Source organism: Pristis pectinata, chromosome 3 (assembly GCF_009764475.1).
Source record: "Pristis pectinata isolate sPriPec2 chromosome 3, sPriPec2.1.pri, whole genome shotgun sequence".
Classification (NCBI taxonomy): Eukaryota; Metazoa; Chordata; class Chondrichthyes; order Rhinopristiformes; family Pristidae; genus Pristis; species Pristis pectinata.
Genome location: NC_067407.1, coordinates 35,424,436 through 35,447,360, shown reverse-complemented (window position 1 = coordinate 35,447,360; position 22,925 = coordinate 35,424,436). Strand labels below are relative to the sequence as shown.

At 40.3% G+C, this 22,925-nt stretch overlaps 1 protein-coding gene across 1 annotated transcript in view; it reads right to left on the bottom strand.

Annotated features, from left to right (window-relative positions):
• The window catches only part of frem1b (Fras1 related extracellular matrix 1b), a 136,547-nt gene extending 131,430 nt beyond the window's left edge, over positions 1-5,117 (bottom strand). The window contains exons 1-2 of the mRNA XM_052010686.1: positions 4,890-5,117; positions 1,710-1,804 (exon numbers count right to left, since the gene is read on the bottom strand). Of these exons, the coding sequence (XP_051866646.1) occupies positions 1,710-1,804; positions 4,890-5,117 (323 nt within the window). The remainder of the gene's footprint in view (positions 1-1,709; positions 1,805-4,889) is intronic.
• Between the last annotated feature and the right edge of the window lie 17,808 nt (positions 5,118-22,925).

Sequence of the window (22,925 nt, the reverse complement as noted above, 5' to 3'; positions counted from 1 at the left end):
CCTGAAATATTGGGAAGCTTATACCTGACACATACACATAATCTCTCGGGCTAATAACCATTTTCTATATGAAAAGTTATGAAGTGTTTTTGTTTCCCTTGTAAACAGGACAGACATTACAATGGTACACAAGACTGACCAACATAGCAAGTGTGGCTTAGGGGGATCCAGTGTTGAACAAAATCTGTGTGGGGGGAGTTATTTCAAGTCAGAAACAGTGAAAACCTTCTTCATGGAACATAGATATTGAAGCAGTTCTTTTCAGGCATGTACAGTGTTTGTCAGCTGCCAAAGTGTGGCTTCAAGGCTAGGAGGAGGTATATGTCTAAACATCACATCGTTCCCTTCTTTCACAAAAGCTACTCTTCCTTTACAAAGTGCTAAAATGTTCAAACATTATTTGAACAGCTGTCATGCAGTCTTGCTTAAAAAGAACATGACCTTGCCCTAAAAGTGAGAACCAGTCACATGCTGGAATGTACCAAAGAAAATACAGATAAAGATATACAAAAATTGGAGTAATCTTTAGATCTAATGCTAACAGGAGAAGCAATCTGGTAATGATCATTCAGCAGGATCTTGGCGAACAGTGACACAACATTTAAAATTCACGTCGTGGATGGGGTCTATTCAGCCCATGTTGCCCTGGATTAGACAATGAACAGGAACACACTGTCTTGGGAATTGAGCATCTTGGGAACTAAATTAGAACCTGTAATGAAACTGTGGTAATACTTTCAAGTAGAGTTGGCTCATTGAACCTTGCACCATGTAAAGCAGATGCTGCATTCCATTTATCCAAATTCAGTGGCACAGAAGTATGGAATGTGGGAAGAATATAAATGTGTAGCACACAAATCCTATCAATTATTTCCACTCTAATGGATATGTTGCCATTTATAATTGAAGAAGCTGTGGGATAGTGTATAAGAACCTGAATGGTCAGAAAGCAGAGGAATGCAATGATTGGAAATTATACCTGCATTGAAACTTTCTACTTTGTTTTAGTAGCTATAGTTCTATATTAGGTGAGATTGAACGCTGTCAAAGTTTCTAGTTGGGATAGAGTTGCCCTATTTTCTAATTAATTGGGAATCTCACCCAGTGACTACTGGGGTGAGAAATAAAATGTCACATAGTGCAGTAGCAGGTATAAGAATCAGGATGAAACAGAGCCACATTGTTGGAGCCAAGTATTGGGGGTTTTATGCTAAAGTTCACCCTAGTGCTGATACTGAAAGCATAACATGGTAATTGTTAATTTCTTTATTGACACTAACATCCCTTGAGGAGCTGAGCACAAAAATCACAAAAGCAATTAACTAAAAATCTAGTTGATTACACTATTGAAAAAAAAAACTGCAGATGCTGGAAATCTGGGCTAAAAACAGAAAATGCTGAGAACACTCAGCAGGTGAGGCAGCATCTGTGTAGAAAGAAACAGGGTTAAGGTTTCAGGTCAATTAAGCATGTAACCAATTCCAAGGTATTGAAAGAGAAAGCGTAGTTCTTTTAGCTGAACTTGGAGTTCCAAATACACAATGTGGTTAAGGTACTTGAGTACACATATTCTTTGTGCAATTTCAACCTGTCCAATGCAGTCCCATTTTCACACTTCAATCATGGAAATTTGACAATTCTTCATTAACTGTAATTGATTGAGTGAAAAGTTCAAACTAAAGATAACATACAATTATTATTTAGATTACCTGTAAACTCTTAACATCACATTATCTTCTTTGAGTAGAGGGCAGCCGTTATGGGTGTACTTCACTTCATAGGGGAGGAAGTGACAGTCAAAAACCTGCTCAAAAATAGTGTCTTAAATGAGGTTTTTTATGTTTTTATTACTCAACAAAATCACTATTAACTTAATTTCAATTTTAACTAGCTTACAGGTTTTGATATTTAGTTCAAAAAGCTTTATTATTTAGAGTATTTTGCTTAACAGTAAAAATAACAAAAATATGACTTAATATTTTGTATTTCAACCTCACTGTTGCTTTCTATCTTCTCATTATATTCGAAGATAGAACACTATAGCACAGTACGGGCCCTTCGGCTCACAATGTCCTGCTCTAAGATCTATCTAACCCTTCCCTCCCAAGTAGCTCTCCATATTCTTTAATAACTTGGAATTCTTGATGTCCGTAATCTGTTCTATTTAAGAGCCAATTGTATTTCCACTTCTGCAGAAAAGGCTTTTCTCATTGTCCTTAGTCAGGAACAATCAGTCTGAGATTAAATGGTCGAACTCAATGGAACCAATTTACATCAAAGGATGGTGGAGGCTGGGATTCACATTCAGGTTCTGTAGATGGATTTTCATTTTGTTTTAAAGAAAGCTTAATGAAGGCAGAACAGGAAACAGTGACATAATCTCAGATTTGACATCTCAGTATTAACCATTCCCAGATCAAATAGATCACCAGTTGCAATTTAGATAAAATGGCAAACTTCTGTAATGAATATTATTTATCACAACACAGCAGAAGGCTAGTTGACCCCTGCTGGATCCCAGCAGAGGAATCCCATCAGTCCAATTAACTCTCCTATTATTCCTTGCAGTTTTGCATCTTATTCTCTTTTGCACGCTCATCAACACCCGTTTTGCAACTCACCTTCACTAAGGGGTAATTTACAACAGCCGATTAATCTACATGCATATCTTTAGGATGTGGGAGGAAACTGGGGCATTCAGCAGAAACCCATGCAGTCACAGGAAGAATGGACAAACTCCACACAAGCTGCACCAGTGATTAACTGCTGCGCTAGCGCACCACAATGAATGTGTATTCAAGAGGGTGCAGAGGAGATTTACCAGGATGCTGCCTGGATTGGAGAGTATTGAATATGAGGAGAGGCTTAAGGTGCTAGGGCTTTATTCACTGGAAAGGAGAAGGATGAGAGGAGACATGATAGAGGTATATAAAATACTGAGAGGAATAGATAGAGTAGACAGTCAGCGCCTCCTTTCCAGGGCACCAATGCTCAAGACGAGAGGTCATGGCTTTAAGGTTATGGGTGGGAGGTTCAGGGGAGATGTCAGGGGGAGGTTTTTCACCCAGAGAGTGGTTGGTGCATGGAATGCACTGCCTGGGGTGGTGGTGGAGGCAGATACATTGAACAGGTTCAAGAGCTTGTTAGATAGGCATATGGAAGAGTGTGGGATGGGGGGATATGCGGGAGGAAGGGGTTAGGTAGTGTGAGGGTGGTTTGATGGATGGCACAACATGGTGGGCCGAAGGGCCTGTTTTGTGCTGTATGGTTCTATGGTTCTATGGTTTAAGATGATGTTAAGGTGACCACAACATGACATTAAGTGGAAATTCTGCTCATGTTTTCACCAGTCTTGCTCCATCTCCACCCACCCATGTAAGAAGAATGGTTGCAAGTCCCAATCCCCCACCTCAGCTTATTCTTTACCACTCACCTCTGGACTATATGCCCGCCATAGCCCTCAAGTGTAGCGGTTAGTGTAACACTTTACAGCGCCAGTGACCTGGGTTCAATTCCAGCCGCTGTCTGTAAGGAGTTTGTACGTTCTCCCTGTGTCTGCGTGGGTTTCCTCTGGGTGCTCCGGTTTCCTCCCACATTCCAAAAAGACGTACGGGTTAGGAAGTTGTGGGCATGCTATGTTGGCGCCGGAAGCGTGGCGACACTTGTGGGCTGCCCCCAGAACACCCTACGCAAAGATGTATTTCACTGTGTGTTTCAATGTACATGTGACTAATAAAGATATCTTATCTTACCTTCTGGGTTTCAGCCACAACTAGACCACCAATCCAAGCTGGCACCTCAACTAAACAGTTCTAACATAGCCTCATGGTGCATTCCTCTTTATCTATATTTATCTTACATAATTTCTCTATTACGTTTCATCTTACTGTGACATTTTCATCATTTTCTTCGTGAAGGATGACGCAAAGTACACGAATGTTATATTCAAATCTTCTATACCTTATGAAATCCTTGCTGCTTAATACAGACATGCACACAACAGAGAATGTGCAATTTGGTGCATCTCCAGTTAAGTGTTAAGAATTAAGTTAAAATTGAATTCAGGTGTCATCGGTATCCAAAATGGCATCATAATTTCTTGATTATCTTATCTCAACCTTCCTAAATTGAAACTTTTGTATTTAGATCCAGTGGGAAAGATCATTAGAGATCCTGAATGAATAAAGGAAGTGTGAAAATTGCTATCTAATATATAAATTATCATGTAATAATTTGTTTTATTTCCTATCTATAAAAAAATGATTATCCAAGTAGAACTTATAGGGGAATGTGATTACCAGAGGCAAGTACCTTCTCCTCTAGATGCTTGGATGAAATTATTTTATTTTATTCATTCAGGGATGTGGCTTTTCACGCTGAGCCAGCATTTAACTGCCCATCCCTAACTGCCCTTGAGAAGGCAGTGGTGAGCTGCCTTCTTGAACCTTTGCAGTCTTTGAAGGGAGGGAGCTCCAGGATTTTGACCCAGCGACAGTGAAGGAACAGCGATATATTTCCAAGTGTGGCTTAGAGGGCAACTTCCAGGTGGCGGTGTTCCCACGTTTTTGCTGCCCTTGTCCTTTTCGCTGGTAGAGATCGTGGATTTATAAGGTGCTCTCTAAGGAATCTTGGCGAGTTGCTGCAGTGCATCCTGTAGATGGTATAAACTACAGCTACTGAGCTTCGGTGATGGAGTGAGTGAATGACTGTGGATGGGCTCCCAATCAAGTAGGCTGCAATTGAACTTCAAAATTTGAAAATGACACAATTTGACAAAACACATGCAACGTGCTTTTTCTTTTTACTCGAGATTGTATTCAGAGCAGAAACACAAGTACGTTACTTTGGTCTTAGTTTTAAGTCATGTGGTTTTAATGAAAGTTACCTACCTGAGGAGTTAACTTGCCAACACGTTGAGTTACTGGCTCATTCAATACAACTTCCACCTTGCAGGAATCTTTAGCTTTAGGTATGTTGAACTGCAAGTCATTATCTGTCACAAATGAATACTGTCCCTTGCCAACTATAATCCCTTCATTCAGTCGAACAAGTCCATCTGTTTTTGTTTGTTCAGTGCAGAAAGCTACCAGTGCCAACAGACTTAGGAACATCTTCATTCTAAAAGATGTTTTCTTTGGACAAGTCATCTTTCAAAGTAATAAATGTCAGATAAGATTAGTGTTTATAAGCATTGTGGGGTAGAAAAAATTAAATCCAAGAGTTGTAAAGTCTTCCCATTTTGTGCAGAAGGTCAGGTTGAAATCCGGTTACTTGTAGGAGTAATCCACATACTTGAATGCAGTCCACCACAGCAGGGTGAGTGGTCTGGGATGTGTTCTAATTTTCTTCACTCAGTAGATGAGAAGCTGCAGCAGACACAGAGCTCCCATGCCCTGTGCCTTACATGAATCTATTCCTTTTCATCCCAATTTCTGTTTGAATTTCCATCTGTAGGAGAAAAAAACATTTAAACAGTTCGCCAGTATTTCAAATTTTGAGCATTTCTCTCAAGAAAGATTTATAGAAGAACTTGTTTTAAATGCAAAGTGAATTTATGCAACCTTTTTAAAAAAAACAGAAGTAGAAGACAGTTAAATGACTTCATCATGATTGTTGTTGAAGCTGTTTGATTTCAGCAGCATAAAGCCAAGCCATGTAAGATCTGTCAGGAAGTAACATTCTGAAGGAGAAAAGACCCCATGGCAACACTCAGCACTGACACTTGATAGATTACATCCTCCTCTGAACAAGAGACTACTAGGCTGTCCACATCACCATACCATGTCAGAATGTGAAAGCAGCATGGCTGATCACCACCTAATCCACTCTGTTATCTCCATTAACCTTGCTCCAAAAACAAAACAATTACAATAGAAATGTTGCCACAAGAAAATCACAGTTGAAGCTCTCAGGGACCACAAAAAAGTAGCCTTTCCTCGGCAGCACCTCACAGATAACCTGATGATGGAGTGTCCACAGTGTCCAAACAGCCCTGAAGTCCACCATCATTTACACCTGTGAAGAGACTCTTCGCTTCTCAACCAAGAACCAGAACTGAAATTTAACAGAAACACTCTTTCCAATACATGCTGCCTGATCTGCATCTTATGTTTTCTTTTTATTTTCATTTCAGATTTCCAGCATCTGCAGTCTTTTTTTTGATTCACAGGACTGATCTGAAAAGTATTACCAGGAGATTCAGAAACTACACAACCACAAACGCAAGATATTCTCGGATTGGAAGATCCACCATGCCTCAAGGGAAACTAAACAACTCTGCAGGCACCTGAAGACAGAGGTATAAGAAGTGATCGGAAGATCTGCTTGGGGATGTTGCTGCTCCTCAGAAGCTCTGCCCTGTGCACAGAGGCACATGCCAGCTCAGTCGCTTAGATCAATTTGAAAAGTAATGAATCTAAAGCCTACTCATCTCATCTCTGTTTTACCATTTAATTTCTCACTTTTTCTCCCAATTTGTCTCAAGTCCACGTGGTAAAAAAAGTACCATCCACAATGTCAGACTGCATTTCCATTTCCCACACCAGTGAGCTTGAGGCCATTCAGAGGTTGATCGCGACTTTCAGTGATAGTGAGTCGGCAGCTCCGAGCTGTGGTAGTCAATAGGAGTAAAAATTGGGAGAGATATGAAAAAGGCTGCTGGCTGCTATCACCCAATTTGCACAACTGCAAAGTGAAGATTAACCCAACTGTGCAAAATCACAAATTTAGTACCAATTAGTAATAAATTAGGGCATTTCTGAGCTGCAGGTCCACAACTATTAGAAACAAGTTCATAATCCCATTTCATATAAAATTTACTTTGCATGTAACAAAAATATTAGTTTTCTAAGACACAATTATGTCAGTAATGATAATAGAGCTGCACACTGATGTTTTAATGTGACAACTATTGGCTTTTAAACTGTTGGAATTTCTCTGTATTTGAGAGCTTATATACCATTATAAAATGCTTGCAATCAAGAGAAAAAGTACTGCTTTTGAATTTTGCATTATCGCTTTGATAAAACAGGAATATTTTGGGCACTTAAAGTGATTACATTCTATACTATTTTAGATACAAATGATAAATGCAATTTGCCCCACTTATTGGCACACAGTTCAGACTGTTTTATCCTGCTACATTATTTAAATGTTAAATACGCACACATACCAGATGGCTGAATTTCCTTAGGCAGAGTACTTTGGAGTTGTTCTTTCATTACATTTGTACTTCACCCAGTATAGTTAGCTTTTTAAATCCCAAATTAATTATAAAGGATGCCAAGATGGTTGATTTCTTTTGTGTGCCAGATTTGGCTTTAAGGCCTTTTCCAATATTAAAAAACAGGGATCCAAAGAGAGCATGGAACAACACAGTTTTGTTCCCACTGGCATTACTGTTTGCTTCAGCAGTATTTCTTCACAGATTCTCAGTTTAGCTGAACACTGAGAATTGTAGGAACCTTCAACATATTTCTCAAATCAGTTTGATTGTTCTAACACAGAACAAACTCAGTTGTTGACAAAGCATTACCCTGTGGTACACTGCACTACATCCACTTAGTGTATGATTTCACCATATATGTATCAACTTCAATTACCTCCTTATCTATGTTATTTTTGTAAATTTATTTTGCATAACAAAATAAATGCAACAGATTTCCAAGGCAGGATAATGTAAGACCTGGAGAGAAAACTATAGGTAGCAGTGTTCTCTTATCCGTTTCCCTAAGCCTTCTAGGCAGTTGAGGTTGCAAGTTTGGAAGTGCTATGAGAATAACCTAGGTGAGTAATCGCAGTGCATGTTGTAGATAGTACACTCTGCAGCTCTACGTGCCTGCAGTACGGGGAATGAATATTTAGGGCAACAACCAATCTTCTGGAAGAACTCTGTGGGAGGAAAGGAATTGTCGACGTTTTGGGTTGAAACCCTGTGTCTCCATAATTATTTAGGGTATGAATGGGGTATAAATCAAATAGGTTGCTTTGTCCTGGAAGGTGCTAAGTATTGTTGAAGCTGCACTGGAATTGGAATATTATTGTCACATGTACTGAGGTACAGTGAAAAACTTGTCTTGCATACCATTCATACGTTGAAGTAGTACAAGGTAAAACAATTACAAAATGTAGAATAAAGTCTAACAGCAACAGAGAAAGTGCAGTGCAGATGGACAATAAGGTGCAAGGTCATAACGAGGTAATTGTGAGGTTAAGAGTCCATTTTATCATACTAGGGAACCATTCAACAGTCTTACAACAGCGGGATAGAAGCTGTCCTTGAGTCTGGTGGTACGTGTTTTCAGGCTTTTGTATCTTCTGCCCAATGAGAAAGGGGAGAAGAGAGAATGTCTGGGGTGGGTGGGGTCTTTGATTATGCTGGCTGCTTTACCAAGGCAGCAGGAAGTATAGGCAGAGTCCACGGAGGGCAGGCTGTTTTCCAAGGTGTGCTGAGTTGTGTCCACAACTCTCTGCAATTTCTTGTGGTCACGGGCAGAGCAGTTGCCATACCAAGCTGTGATGCATCCGGATAGACTGCTTTCTATAGCACATTGATTAAAAATTGGTGAGGGTCGACAGGGTCATGCCAAATTTCTTTAGCCTCCTGAGGAAGTAGAGGCACTAGTGAGCCTTCTTGGCCATGGGCTCTAGGTGGTTGGACTGAGACAGGCTATGGGTGATGTTCACTCCTAGGAACTTGAAGCTCTCAACCCTCTCGGCCTCAGCACCATTGATGTAGACAGGAGCATGTGCACCATCCCCCTTCCTGAAATCAATGACCAGCTCTTTTGTTTTGCTGACATTGAGAGAAAGGTTGATCCAAGGAGTAAAGAGTGTTCCATTAACCTCCTGAATTGTGCCTTGGAGATTGTGGAAAGGCTTTGGGGTATCAGGAGATGAGTCACTTGCCGAAGCATTCACAGCCCTTGACCTGCTCTTGCAGCTACAGCATTTGTGTGGCTGGGCCAGCTGAGTTTTGAGTTAATGCTGACAAAAGAATGTCTGTGGTGAGGATCTCATCAAATATAATTCCACTGAACATCAAGAGTAAGACTGCCTCTTGTTCATTGCCTGGAGCTTCTGTGATACAAATGACTTGCCACCTATCAACCCATGCCTCAATCTTGTCCAGATCTTGCTATATATAAATTTAGACTGCTTTATTTACTGGGGAGTTGTGAACGGAATTGAACATTTTGCAATGCAATAAAACTCTGCTTCTGAAATGATGGAAGGATGGTCATTGAAGAAGCTGAAGATAATTGAACGTAAGACACTGTCAAATTTAATGTGCTGTCTGCACTTCCAAGAACAGGCACAGGTTAATCACACACCCCTACCTCTATACCTGCTTACAAGGGATATCTAGTGCAATTCTCTGTTTCTAAAGGTGAACATCTTACCAGGGGAACTACTTTGCAGAATCTAATGTAAAACAGCTGTTTGTTGATATAGAATCATGACAACAAGTTTGAAGGACAAGGAGTAGCTGCTTTTAATTTAACAGACAACAAACTTGATTAGATCAGTTCAATTTCACTGGAGCAAATCTCCCTTAAATTGGCTGGTGTTGATTTCAAAAAGAAACTAACTTTTATAAAGGTAATCATACCCCAAAAATGTCAACTTCAGTTGTTTTCTTTTCAGAAAGCAAAAATACCTTCTCCATTTTGTTCATAAATTGGCTTGTGAAGAGTAACATAAAGAAATACTGCAACTACTTGTGTTTTTCTCTGAAACAGAAAATATTGAGCTTGGTTTGTTGAGGCTTTAAAATTTAGGACAGAATTGAGAGCAGGATAATTTCTCACAAGTTTGGAGGGCAATGCAGTGTTACTGCAGGGTATTATTGTCTTGGAATTCACCAGGTTCTGTCCTTTGTCTAATCAATGAACAGTATTGTCCAAAGGTAATCTCTTGATAAACCATAATGTTTTGGAGATTTAATGTGAAAAGTGCAACATATTTTCTTTAAAGAGAACTGATAATTCTCTTCACATCCTTGAGAACTCAAAACTTGGTTTTTGCTCAGTCTGAAAGTATTAGTAGCAGTCTGGCATCATTTCGAGCGGCATAAGCTCTCCCTCAGCAAGAGACGAGGATGGGTTTTCATTATTTGCAATCCTGATTGCCACTCGGGACAAACAATGAGATCAGACATGAAGCCCTTCATGGACAAACATTCATGCAAAAGCAAGATCGTGGACTCTGACCTCACAATCTACCTTGTTGTGACCTTGCACCTTATCGCACTGCACTTTCTCTGTAGCTGTGACACTTTACTCTGTACTGCTATTGTTTTTACCTGTACTACCTCAATGCGCTCTGTACTAACTCAATGTAAATGCACTGTGTAATGAACTGACCTATACGATCGGTATGCAAGACAAATTTTTCACTGTACCTTGGTAAAAGTGACAATAATAAACCAATACATTCTAGAGTTGTTGGAAATACTCAACTGGTCAGGAAACAACTGTGATGAGAGAAATAAATTCACATTTTGGGGAAATTATCTCAGTTCTGATGAAAGATTATTGAACTAAAACATTAATCTGTTTCTCTCTCCACAAATGCCACCTGACTTCACAGAGACATTTGGCAAAGAAACAGGCCCTTCAAGCTCACCGAGACCAAACTTGGATTCTTTTCTCTGTAATGTCAGAGGCTGAAGGGAAACCTAACAGAAGTATACAAAAGTATGAGAGACGTAGATAGGGTAGAGAATCAGAGTCTTTTTTCCAGGGTGGAAATGTCAAATATGAGAGTGCAAAGTTGTTTAATTTTACAGTGAAAGGTACCTGCATCATGCTGCCAGGGGAGGTGCTAGAAGCAGATACCATAGCAATGTTTAGGAGGCATTTAGACAGACATATGAACAGGCAGGGAATAGAAGGATACAGGACACATTCAGGCAGATGGGATTAGTTTAATTGGGCTTCATAGTCAACACAGACATGATTGGCTGAAGGGCCTGTTTCTGTCCTGTACCCTTCTATGTTTTACTTGTCCGTGCTGAACATCAAGTACCCACTTACACTGATCCTGGACTAATTTCATTTTATTCTCCTGATATTTCCATCAACTTCCCCCAGATTCCACAACTCACTTATACAGTAGGGCTAATTTCTTCTCTGATTGTCACCTTGTTGTGGTGGAGAAGCTTGTGTGGTCCTGAGATCCCGAGAGCGATGCCGTCTGGAGCTACGCGCCTGGTAGGGTCACCCATGGCTGTGAGGTCGATGGTGAGGTCCCTGACAAAGAACAATCCAACCAAGACCTCAACGGTGGAACAGGCGGACGAAGTTACTTCGAACTCAACGGCTGTGAAGGCAGATGAAGGCTGCAACAAATCCATCAGCTCCAATCATTGTGGTTTCCATGCCATTGGAATCAGTTGGTTGATTTGTGAAGTATCATGTGCTTTTTGTAGTGCAACATCAAGTACACGTTAAACAAATACACACGCAGGCATCTCTGTGGGCTACTTCTCAGCAACAACCAAAGCCCGATCTGCCACCTGGAACTGCCTGTCCTGAATGCGGAAGAACTTTCAGAGCCAAGATTGGACTCATAAGCCACTTGAGAACCCATAAATAGATAAACGGAATGAAGACCATCATCCTCGACCTCGAGGGATAGCCACGATGACAAGGGCTAATTTACAGTGGCCAATTAACCTACTAACTTGTACATCTTTGGGATGTGGGAGGAAACCGGAGAGCCTGAGGGAACCCCATGCCTTCACAAGGAGAGACAAGAGATTCTGCAGATACTGGAGTCTGGAGTAACACACATAAAAAGCGCTTGATGAAGGGTCTCGACCCGAAACATTGACTGTTTAGTTCCCTCCATAGATGCTGCCTGACCTGCCTGAGTTCCTCCAGCACTTTTTATGGACCTTCACGAGAAGAAGGTCCAAACTCCACACAGACAGTACCAGAGGTTGGGATCAAACGCAAGTTGTTGGAGATGTACGGCATGAGCTCTATTAGCTGTGCCAGCGTGCTGCCCATTTAGAATGCCTGCATTTCCTGTTTTTATGCCATTTTATAGAATCATACATGAACTGCATTCACTTTTATGAGGTAGAGAGAAGCTGATCCCGGAGTGGGATAAATGGAAAATGCAGAACAAATCTTTTTTAAAAAATCATATCACAGGACTGTGTGTTTTTATATAAATTGTTATTGCTTTCAATAAAATAAACAAGTTCTATTGACAATATAAACTTTGGACTCCTTTAGAGTTTATTAAGCCAGTTCATACTTGTAATCATCAAATAAAAGCTTTGGGCATATAAAGTTTGTTCTTCTAAGTTATGAGAATATGCTTCCTCATTGACTTAATAAAATATAATCCCTAATTTTAAACACAACTCTGAAGGAATGAGTAAATAGTTAAAATCACCAGACTGACCACCCCATTCCTGCCAGAATCACATCAACCTCCATTGTAATTGATGAGCTGATTCAGGTTGCAAACACAACTGCAAGAAATTGGGAGACTTCCAGCCAGAATGAGGGAGCACTGAGATTTGCAGCAAAGGACAATTTCTTTTGCATCCTGGGTGAAACAAATTCCCTCATGTAACTGTCGGAGCACCTGAAGCCCAGCCAGCAGTTGTGTCAAGGGGTAGTACATTCAGTTCCAGTACAGTGCCGATGGAGTGTGGACTTCGGTGTATAAGAGAGTAATTTTGTTTGCAATATTTGTTTAATTTAGTTTAACTATTAGGTTATCTTAACCTCTGAGTTTTCTCTTGTAATGGTAAATAAGTAGAATAGAGTGGTAAACATGTAGACTGTCAGGTAATTAGGTAATCCAATAGAACTGGTTAACTGAAGCCAGCTGGATCAGAACACGAGACCTGGCAATATAAATCTATGGGTTCTAGTTTAATTGTTTTTAGTTCAATGTGCAGTGCCCAACAAGCACAGCTTCTATAGAGTGCAGACTTTGGTGAGTAAGGGATATTTGTAAGAGTAATAGTGCAATGTTATATTTAAATAAATAATTATATTGAATTAATTACATAAATTATAGCAGGCTTGGCAGGACACATAATGTATGATCTGATGGAAAAGCATTGTGATCCAAGTGATCGCATCTGCAGCTTGAGGAGTTTCATGCTGCCAGTAAAGTTCAACCCAGACAAGTATGAGGGGTTGCGTTTTGGGAGATCAAATGCAAGAGGAAAGTATGCAGTAAATGGCAGCAGCCTTTGGAGCACTGATGTACAGAGGGATCTTGGGTTGCAAGTCCACTGCTCCTTTGAAAGTAGCAACACAAATAGATAAGTAGTAAAGAAAGTGCAAGGCATGCTTACCTTTATTGGTCAGGGCATTGAGTATACAAGTCGGGAATTCACATTGCAGCTATACAAAACATATTTGGAGTATTCTGAGGAGCTCTGGTTGTCACATTATGGGAGCGATGTGGAGGCTTTAGCGAGGGTGCAGAAGAGGTTCACCAGGATGTTGCCGAGAGCGTCGGAGGTTGAGGGATGACCTGACAGAAGTTTTTAAAATATGAGAGGCATGGAAAGGGCATCTTGTTCTCAGGATGGAAAAGTCAAATACGAGAGGGCATTGGTTTAAGGTGAAAGGGGGAAAGTTTAAAGGATATTTGCAAGGCACTTCTTTTCACACAGAGAGTGGCAAGTGCATGGAATGCACTGTTGGGGAGGTGGTAGAAGCAGATACCAACAAGCAGGGAATAGAGGGATACAGACCATGGGATTAGTTTAATTTTGTAAGATGGTCAGTGCAGACATGGTGGTCTGAAGGGCCTGTTCCTGTGCTATATGCTCTATGACTGTTTCCTGCACCGAATCCAAGTCCTGGAGGTTAAGTTGTCTGCTCTATGCCAGGGTTAAGAATATCTCCCTGGGCTGGAGTAGAACTTGGAATGAAGGGGAAAGGGATTCAGCTATTGTGATCTATGTGGAGACCAACAGTATATGCAGAACAAAGAAGAGGTTCTGCTGAAGGAGTATGAGGGAGCTGCTCTATTGGGATGGACTTCACTTGAATCAGGCTGGATCCAGCACCCTAACAAAATCAAATAACAATGGCTGAAGATAAGGCTTTAAACTAAATATTTGGGATGAGGGTTCTAGCAATGTGAAATTTAGGCGGTTAAAGAAAAAGGACATGGGGATAGTGTAGGGTAATGAAAATGGTGTTAATTCCTGTGTCTGTCTAATTAGAGTCAGAATGGGGGAAATGGCAAGAAATGACAAAATTGAAGGTTCTTTATCTGAAATCATGTAGCATTCACAAAAAGATGGATGAATTAATGGAACAAATTGAAATAAATGGGTATGATCTAATAGCCATTACAAAAACATGCTTACAAAATAATCAAAGTTGAGGGTCCTGAAATGTTAATTTTTCGAAGAGACTGGTAAAATCGAAAAGGAGAAAAGGCAGGCATGATATCAAAGAATGAGATTAAGCAGTAGAAAGGAAGGATCTTAGCTCAGAATAGCAAGCAGCTGCAACAGCTGGGGTGAGCTAAGATAATAGCAAGGAACAGAAAACATTGGTCAGAGTTGTAATAGTCCCAGTTAGGAATGGTAATGTACAGAAAATTAGAGGCACATAGAACAAGGATAATACAATAATTATGAGGAAATCAATCAACATATACATGGCAAACCAAATTATCAGCAATAAAAAGAGATTACAGTGGAAATGCTAAGCAGCTCATGTTGCATATGTGGGAAAAAAGAAGAGTTAATGTTTCAGTTTGATAACGTCTCATCAGAAGTATTTTTGCTTTATTGATTAGTAGTAATAGCTTGGAGGATAAATTCATGGAGGGTATAAGAGATGGTATTCTTCCAGCTTGGCAGATTGTGGAACCTATGAAGCAGGTTACTTCAGATCACATACTTTGGATTCAAACAGGATCAAGTGATAATCCAGTTGTGAAGGGGCTTTAGACAAGAGTGATCATAATAAAATAGAATTTTATATAAAGCTTAAAAGTGATTTAGTTCCATCTGAATCTAGGACTCAAAGTTAAACAAAACAAGTTGTGATGGTATGACATAGGAGTTGGTCATTGTAGATTGGGAACTACTTTAAAAGATATGAGTGCCAATGACCAAAAGCTAACATTTAAATAATTAATACATGGTTTAAAGCAAAGGCACAAAATCCCAGCTGGAAAAGTGGTCTCGTCATGGCAAACAAGAGTTCAGAATAGTACAAGATCAAAGGAAAAGCTTATATCATTGCCAAAAGGAGCTGCAAGGCTGAGGACTGGGAAATTTTCAGAACTCAGCAAAGGAGGACAAACAAATCCACAATAAAAGAAAAATATAATGAGTAACACAGTGAGAAACATTAAATTAGCCTCTAACAACTTTGAGAAATGTGAAAGGAAGAAGATTACAAAACAAAATTATTAAAGTCCCTTACAGACTGAGGCAGAAGAATTTATATCAGAAGTAAAAGGTGCAGAGAAATTAAACAATTTTGTACCCACCTTCACAGAAAAACACAAAACATCTCCCAGAAATAGAAGAGAAAAATAGGTCTAAGGGGAATGAGGAGCTGAAAGAAGTTAGCGTAGTTGAGAAATTAATTGAGCTGACAGGTAATAAATACCCATCCTGGTGCTCTGTATCCCAAGATTTTGAAAAGGGTGGCTATGGAGATAGTGGATGCACAGCCAGAATTCGAAATGATTTTAGGACTGTGCACGCAGATTAGGAGGTAGCAAATGTTGCTCCACTATTTAAGAAAGGAGAGAGAAAGAAAACAAAGAACAACAGTCCAATTATCCTGACATCAATAATAGGGAAAATGCTATTACTTTGGTAGTGGTAGCAGGATGCTTGGGAAAAGTAACAGGACTGGGCAGACTTAACACAGATTTATGACTTTTGATGAATCTGCACGAGTTCTTTGTGGTTACAAGTGGCTGTATAGGCAAGGGGGAACAAATCAATGTCATGTACCTGGACTTTCAGAAGGCTTTTGATATGGTACCACACAGGAGGTTATCAAGCAAAATTCAAGCACATGGGACTGGGGTTAATATACTGATATGAATTGAGGATTGGTTAGTGGACAGAAAAAGCAAAAGAGGAATAAATGAATAATTTTCATGTTGGAAACTCATGACCAGTGTGGTGCTGCATGGGGCCCCAGATGGTCACAATCTACATCTGATTTCACTGAGAAGACCCAGTATAATATATCCAAGTTTGTTGATGCGAGAACGCTGGTGGCAGCGTGGGTTGTGAGGAGGAGATGGAGAGGGATAGAGATAGGCTGAGTGAATGACAGATGGAGTATAATGTGGATAAGAGTAAGGTCATCCATTTTGATAGAAAAAAAATAGAAAGGCAAGCATTTTTTGAATGCTGATTTTAGAAAGTGTTGATCATAGAGTCAGAGTTATACAGCACAGAAACAGGCCCTTCAGTCCAACTCATCCATGCCAACCAAGTGGTCTACTTGACTTAGTTCTATTTTCCCACGTTTGGCCCATGTCCATCTTAACCCTTCCTATCCACGTACCTGTACCTTTTAAACACTGTAATTGTACCATGTACTTTTTAAACATTGTAACTGTACCTGCCTCTACCACTTACTCTGGCAGCTCATTCCATACACCCACCACCCTGTGCTAAAAACTTACCCCTCAGATCCCTTTTAAATCTTCACCCTCTTACCTTAAATCCATGACCTCTAGTTTTCGATTCCCCTACCCTGGGAAAAAGACTGTGACCATCTACCTTATCTATGTCCTTCATGATTTTATGACCTCCATAAGGTCACCCCTCAGCTTTCTTTACTCCAGGGTAAACAGTCCCACCCTATCTAGTGTCTCCTTATAACTCAAGCCCTCCAGTCCTAGTAACATCCTCAAATCTTTTCTGCACCCTTTCCAATTTGGCGACATCCTTTCTACACCCAGGCGACCAGAACTGCACAGAGTATTCCAAGTGCAGTCTCCCCTACCTCTTGTACAGCTGTAACATGACCTCCCAACTCTTGTACTCAGTGCCCTGAGTGATGAAGACAAGAGTGCCAAATGCTTTCTTCACCACCCTGGCTACCTGTGTCACCACTTTGTACACCACAAAGCACAGAACAAATGTGTTGGTGTTCACAGGGACTTTGGTGTTCATGTACAAAAGGTGCCAGCAGTGTCTTCTATTGGATGTTAACATACAGGTATAGTAGGCAAACAGCAGGAAAGCAAACAGTATGTTTGTTGTTCCACAGTATAGGTGTATTCGAGCATAACAATAAATATATTGCAGCAATTGCATAACCTGAGAGAGACTGTGCCTTGAGAATTATGTACAGGTCAGGTACCCTACCTAAAGGAGGATAACCTTGTGAAAGAGGGAATGCAAAAAATGTTTTTATCACATTGACCAGCTCAGAGCTGCACTAACCTGTGAAACAAAGGACTGCGGATGCTGGAATCTAGACGAAAAACACTATGATGCTGGAGGAACTCAGCAGGCCAGGCAGCACCCATGGAGAAAAGCAGGCGGTCAATGTTTCAGGTCAGGACCCTTCTTCAGGACTGAAAATAGGAAAAGGGGAAGCCCAATATATAGGAGGGAAAAGCAGAGCAGTGGTAGGTGGACAAAAGAGGGGAGGTAGGGTGGGCACAAGGTGGTGACAGGTAGATGCAGGTAAGAGATAATGATAGGCAGGTGCGGGGGAGGTGAGGGAAGATGTCCTACTTGAGTTTAGAAGGATGCAAGGTGATCTGACTGAAGCACGTAAAAATTCATACTGGGTGTATCGTCCTTGACAGGATGGATGCAGGGAAGAGGTTTCCCTTAAATGGGATCACAGTTTTAAAATTTGGCATTGATGTTCAGGACAGGCGAGAAGAAATGTATTCGCCAGGGACTAGTGAACCTTCAAAATTCTCAACCCTAGAGGGCTGTGAACAGTTGGTCAGTGAGTATATTAGAGACAGAGGTTGATAGATATTTTTGGACAAAAAAGGGAATATGGGGTTAGTGCAGGAAAGTGATGCTGTGATAAAAGATCACCTGTGATCTTATTGAATGGCAGAATGGGCACAGAAAACTGAATACTCCATACCCCTTTCTATTTCTTACGTTTCTACCTCTTATTGTCAGACTTGACTCTCATCCCTGTCCTAGATTGGCTCACAATTAAGAAATGCCTCAATTCCAAAACTTTCATCCTTGTTTTCAAGTCTCTCTTTTACCTTTCTCCACCTATTCATTACCATTTTTCCCAATGCTACATGTGTGCTACAGGTCCGGCCTCCTGGTTTTAGTTGCTGTTACTTTCACCAGTGCTTTTTGCTAGACATCTCTAAACTCTGGAATTCCTTCCCCAAATCCTTCTGCCTTTTTACTTAACTTTCCTTTCATAAGAACATATGAAGCAGAAGCAGGAATAGGCCTGGATCAGTCTAGATGCAGGGTTTTGACCCGAAATGTCAACAATTCCTCCCCTCCCCCCCCCCACCCCCACAGATGCTGCTTCACCTGCTGAGTTCCTCCAGCAGATTGTTTGTTGCTCCAGATTCCAGCCTTTGTGCCCCTAGCAGGAGTAGGCTATTTGGCCCCTTAGAACCTGTTCCACTATTCAATAGGATTTTGTATTAACTTCTTCTTCCTTCTGTCTTCCCATGTCACTTTCCTCCCTGTGACTGCTGAGAAGGATGGGGAGGAAAGTGCGAAATATCAGGAGCTGGGACAGGACCAAGGGTCTGAACGGTTGAGGCTGCACAGTGTAATTTGGTGCCGTCAAGGCAGTCTTCTGAGTTTCATTAAAAAAGTTTTAAATGTCAAATGAAATCATCCACAGTCGCTCCCAACCTCAACCTATTCCACACGGACAGCCCTGGAAGGCTCACGAATTTCCAGCACTTCTTGCTTCTGCTCTGCCAATTCCTGAAGGTTAGGTGATTCTCTCCTGGTTCTACTTCTCTCCCTGTGTGGGGAGTTTGTGTTCCAGAACAAATGTAGTGGACAAGCATGTTAGGGCTGTTCAAGTGCTCATACAGGTATTTATTAAATACAATAAGTATCTCTACTTCTACCATTTTTCACACTGTGAGTTCCAGGCCTTCGCCACTTGTGGAGCAAAATAATTTTCTCTCATCTTCTGTGTAAACGTTCCACCAAATAAACTAAGTCTATGCCCCTTAGTTACTGACCTTTCTGCTCAGAGAAATAGTTTCTTTCTGATTATCTGGTCGAAGGCCTCTTAGAATTTAATACAGCTCAATTAAGTCTTCACACAGACTCTTTGTTCCAATGAAAATAATCTGGCCTAGATAGTCCCTTTACATCACTTACTCTGCAGCTCTGGCAAAATTCTTGCAAATCTTCAGTGTTTTCACATGCTTCTGTAGAATGGTGATCAGAATTATATATAATGCCCAAGCTGTGGCCTAAATAATGTTCCATATTGTTCTGACATGACCTGCTTGCTCTTGTATGTACTCTTAAAGATAAGTACAGTACTCCAAATGACTTCTCAACTATCTTATCTACCTGTGCTACTATCTTCTGAAAGACAAAACTCCCTCTGATCCTGTGCACTTTTTTAGTATCCTACCCCGTATTATTTGCTTAACAAGTTACTTCAGACTTCACCAATCTGAATTTTACTTTATGCCCACCTAACCAATCCAATACTACTTTCCTGCAGCCTAGAAATGTCTTCCCCGCTATCAATCATTGATAAACCGGTAATTGTCGCTCAAATATTTGAGTCCAAACCTCAGATATGTACCATGAAAAGCAAGGAGTTTAGTATTGTGCAATGTGAAACGTCACTGACTATAGCCTTCCAGTCATTAACATTCCTGTTGATTAGTACTCTTTACTTTGAGACACTGGACCAATTTAAAATCTTAAAATTTAGTTTCCCTTGGGTCTCACGGAATTTTATTTTCTTGATGAATCTTCCATTTTACAGCCTTAACAAACACCTTGGTAAAATCTATGTATTCTATCTTAATGCAGCCTCAAAAACTCTATTAACTTAAACATGATATTTCCTTCACAAACAATGTTTATGTCCTTGATTAATAACTGTCTCTCTCCAAATGCCAATTAATGGCATCCCTCAATTTTTTTTTACAATAATTATACTTTCATATACTTTACTTATCACCACCAGCTTCTCAAAGACAATTAGGGATGGGCAATAAATGCTGATTCTGCCAATGATACTCACATAAGTAAATTAATTCCTTTCTCAATTAGCTGTCAGTAAAAAGAAGAATGAAACCACCCAGAAGTATCAATTTAATAATTCCAGTCACCAAACTCCTCCCTCTCTCACATGGAAGACAGGCCATGAATTGGAAATTTTAATTTTCTCTTGAGTTGTGGGATAAAGTGTTGGTGCCGTGTTTAATTTACTGGACCAGTAATCCATGGACCTCGACTCACAATTCAGAGATCCATGTTTAAATCCCACCATGGCAGCTTTGGAATTTAAATTCTGTTAATCAGTTAAAAAGAAACTAACCATTACTAATGATAACCACAAAACTATTGGATTGTTGTAAAAACCCATCTGATTTACTACTAACATTAAGGGGAGGAAAATTGCCATCCTTATCTGATGTGGCCCACATGTGACTCCAGACCCAGCAACATAGTTATCTCTTAAATACTGTCTGAAGTGGTCTAACAAGTTACTCACTTCAGTGGCATTTAAGAGTGGGCAATAAATGTTCCCCTTGCCATTATGTTAAGATCCTGAAAAATGAATGAAAAACAACTTCATTAAAAGGCATACAGTCTATACTTTGGTTACACTCAAAGTCATTCAGAATTTGGGCTTGATCTGGTTCTGCTTTCATACCTTTTCTCCCTTTAGCACTTTTTGATCAAAGGCAGCTCTTCTGACATCCTCTGCAATTTAACAACTGGGTTTCCGGCCATATTTACCATCCAGCATGGTTTGATGAGTCCACAAACCTCTGATATAACCAATTTCCTAAACGGAAAGAGAGTGAAATTGTTTTCGGAAATTTAGCAAAACATTTGGAGCATAAGCTCAACTATTAAATGTTATTTGGAGACATGAGGAGCTGGGTGCTCTAGATGACAAATGATAAAGCAGAAACACATGACACACCATCACTGAACACTGGACTTCTTCTGCTGTGCAATGGTTAGCATCCAGCATTTTTTATTAATTCCAGTAAATGTATTTTCAAAAGGTTATATTGCCACAACCTACAAGCACATGGCAAAAGCTTACTAAAATATATGCTGCTTTGAGAAGGAGGAACACCAGAGCCCAGGTTACCTCCCCTTCCCATGTGAAGCAGGCCGACAGGGGTAGAAAAAAAGCATGTTGTTTTTCAATTTATGTTAGACAAGAGATTAGAATCTAAACAGAATGTGATTTTCATAATCACCCTTCAGAGCTGCAAGAGAGACGCGGGCTCCAGCTCAGTAGAGAGGAAAGGGGATAAATGAGCTGTCATTTTCAGTAGTTGCTAACATTTCATTTCTATTTGGAAGGTCTACCTTAAGGAAATGGCATTTTAAGCACCAGCACTGCCCTTGAGATGGCCCCCATGCTGAAGGCACTGGTATTGGCGAAGTCTTCTTCTCTGATCATTTACCTATCCACAAAAGGTGCCAGAATGGCTGTGTACCATTAGGTAGGAGGCAGGACAAAGAGCCTTTGAAAAATAGCTAAATAAAATACACATTGTTAGCCTGCAGTGGAAATCACTCTACTAATCTTTTATGAATCGGACCTCTTCAAAGATGGACTTTGATCAATCTGCTTGCTTTCTTTGTTCTTCAGTCAGGAGTTTGCCTTTTACCTCCTGACAGGCACATGAACAGCCAACCCCCGCTTTCAACTGAATAGAACTGACAGCTTGACATCTGCCAGCAGCTCGCGCAAGCTGGACTTTAAAGATGACCTTTGGAGGTTAATCTGACCTGCCACAAGTAACCAGCTATCAAGGATGGTCAGCTGATAAACATATTGATAGAAAGAAACAAATGGTACCAATAATTAGATTTCTTCACTTTGCAGCTGGAGCAAGTTGTAACTGTTGCAGTATTCTGTTACTCCAAGCTTCCCAGATGTTTATGCACTGGGAACATAGCAGTAATTGAAATATTATTGTGAAGGAGACAAAAGAGCCTAACAGCTCGCCTAACAGTCATTGTCAGACAGCAGAGGTAATTAGTTAAATGGTCTTGTTAAGACTAGCTCTTTAATTGAAGCTGATGATTTCTTGGTGTCTGATTAAGGCCATTACATGTCTGGAAACTAATTATTCTTAATCCATTTAAGTAGCAAAATGATAGCAACAGTGTGCAATTTAATGGCAGTGCTAAAAAGGCTTGAAAAATGAATAGTTAATGGGGTGTGTTTGTAAGAGTGAGATTTTTAATCAATTTATTGCTGTGTGATGACATTGTGCAATGATTAGATTCATCTTTCCACCTTTGATTATCCATGTACTAAGCTCTTCAGCAATACATGCCAACATAGCAAAAAAAACATGACAAACAGCTTCATCCAAGCTGCCGCAGAGATGAATCTGACTGGTGACTGGCATTTAATATTCTCACGTTCATGTATAGCTGCCATTCAAAGATGAATTTCTCCCTCATCATGTCTTGACTGTAAAGCTTCCAGTACGCAGCAGGATTTCTCATGAGTGAATGCAGAGATCAGCAACTTTTCTGAGGAGAGGTGAAATCACAGTCTTATGTGTAAATAAATAATGTTTCCAGTATCTATGAAACATATCAGGGCCTTGCTTGTAAGGACTCAGCCAAAATGGGCACACAGAGGAATTCAAACAAAAATCTGTGGATGCTGGAAATCTGAAATACATCGGAAAATGCTGGAAATGCTCAGCAGGTCAAACAGCATCTGTGGAGGGAGAAACGGGTTTAATGTTTTGGG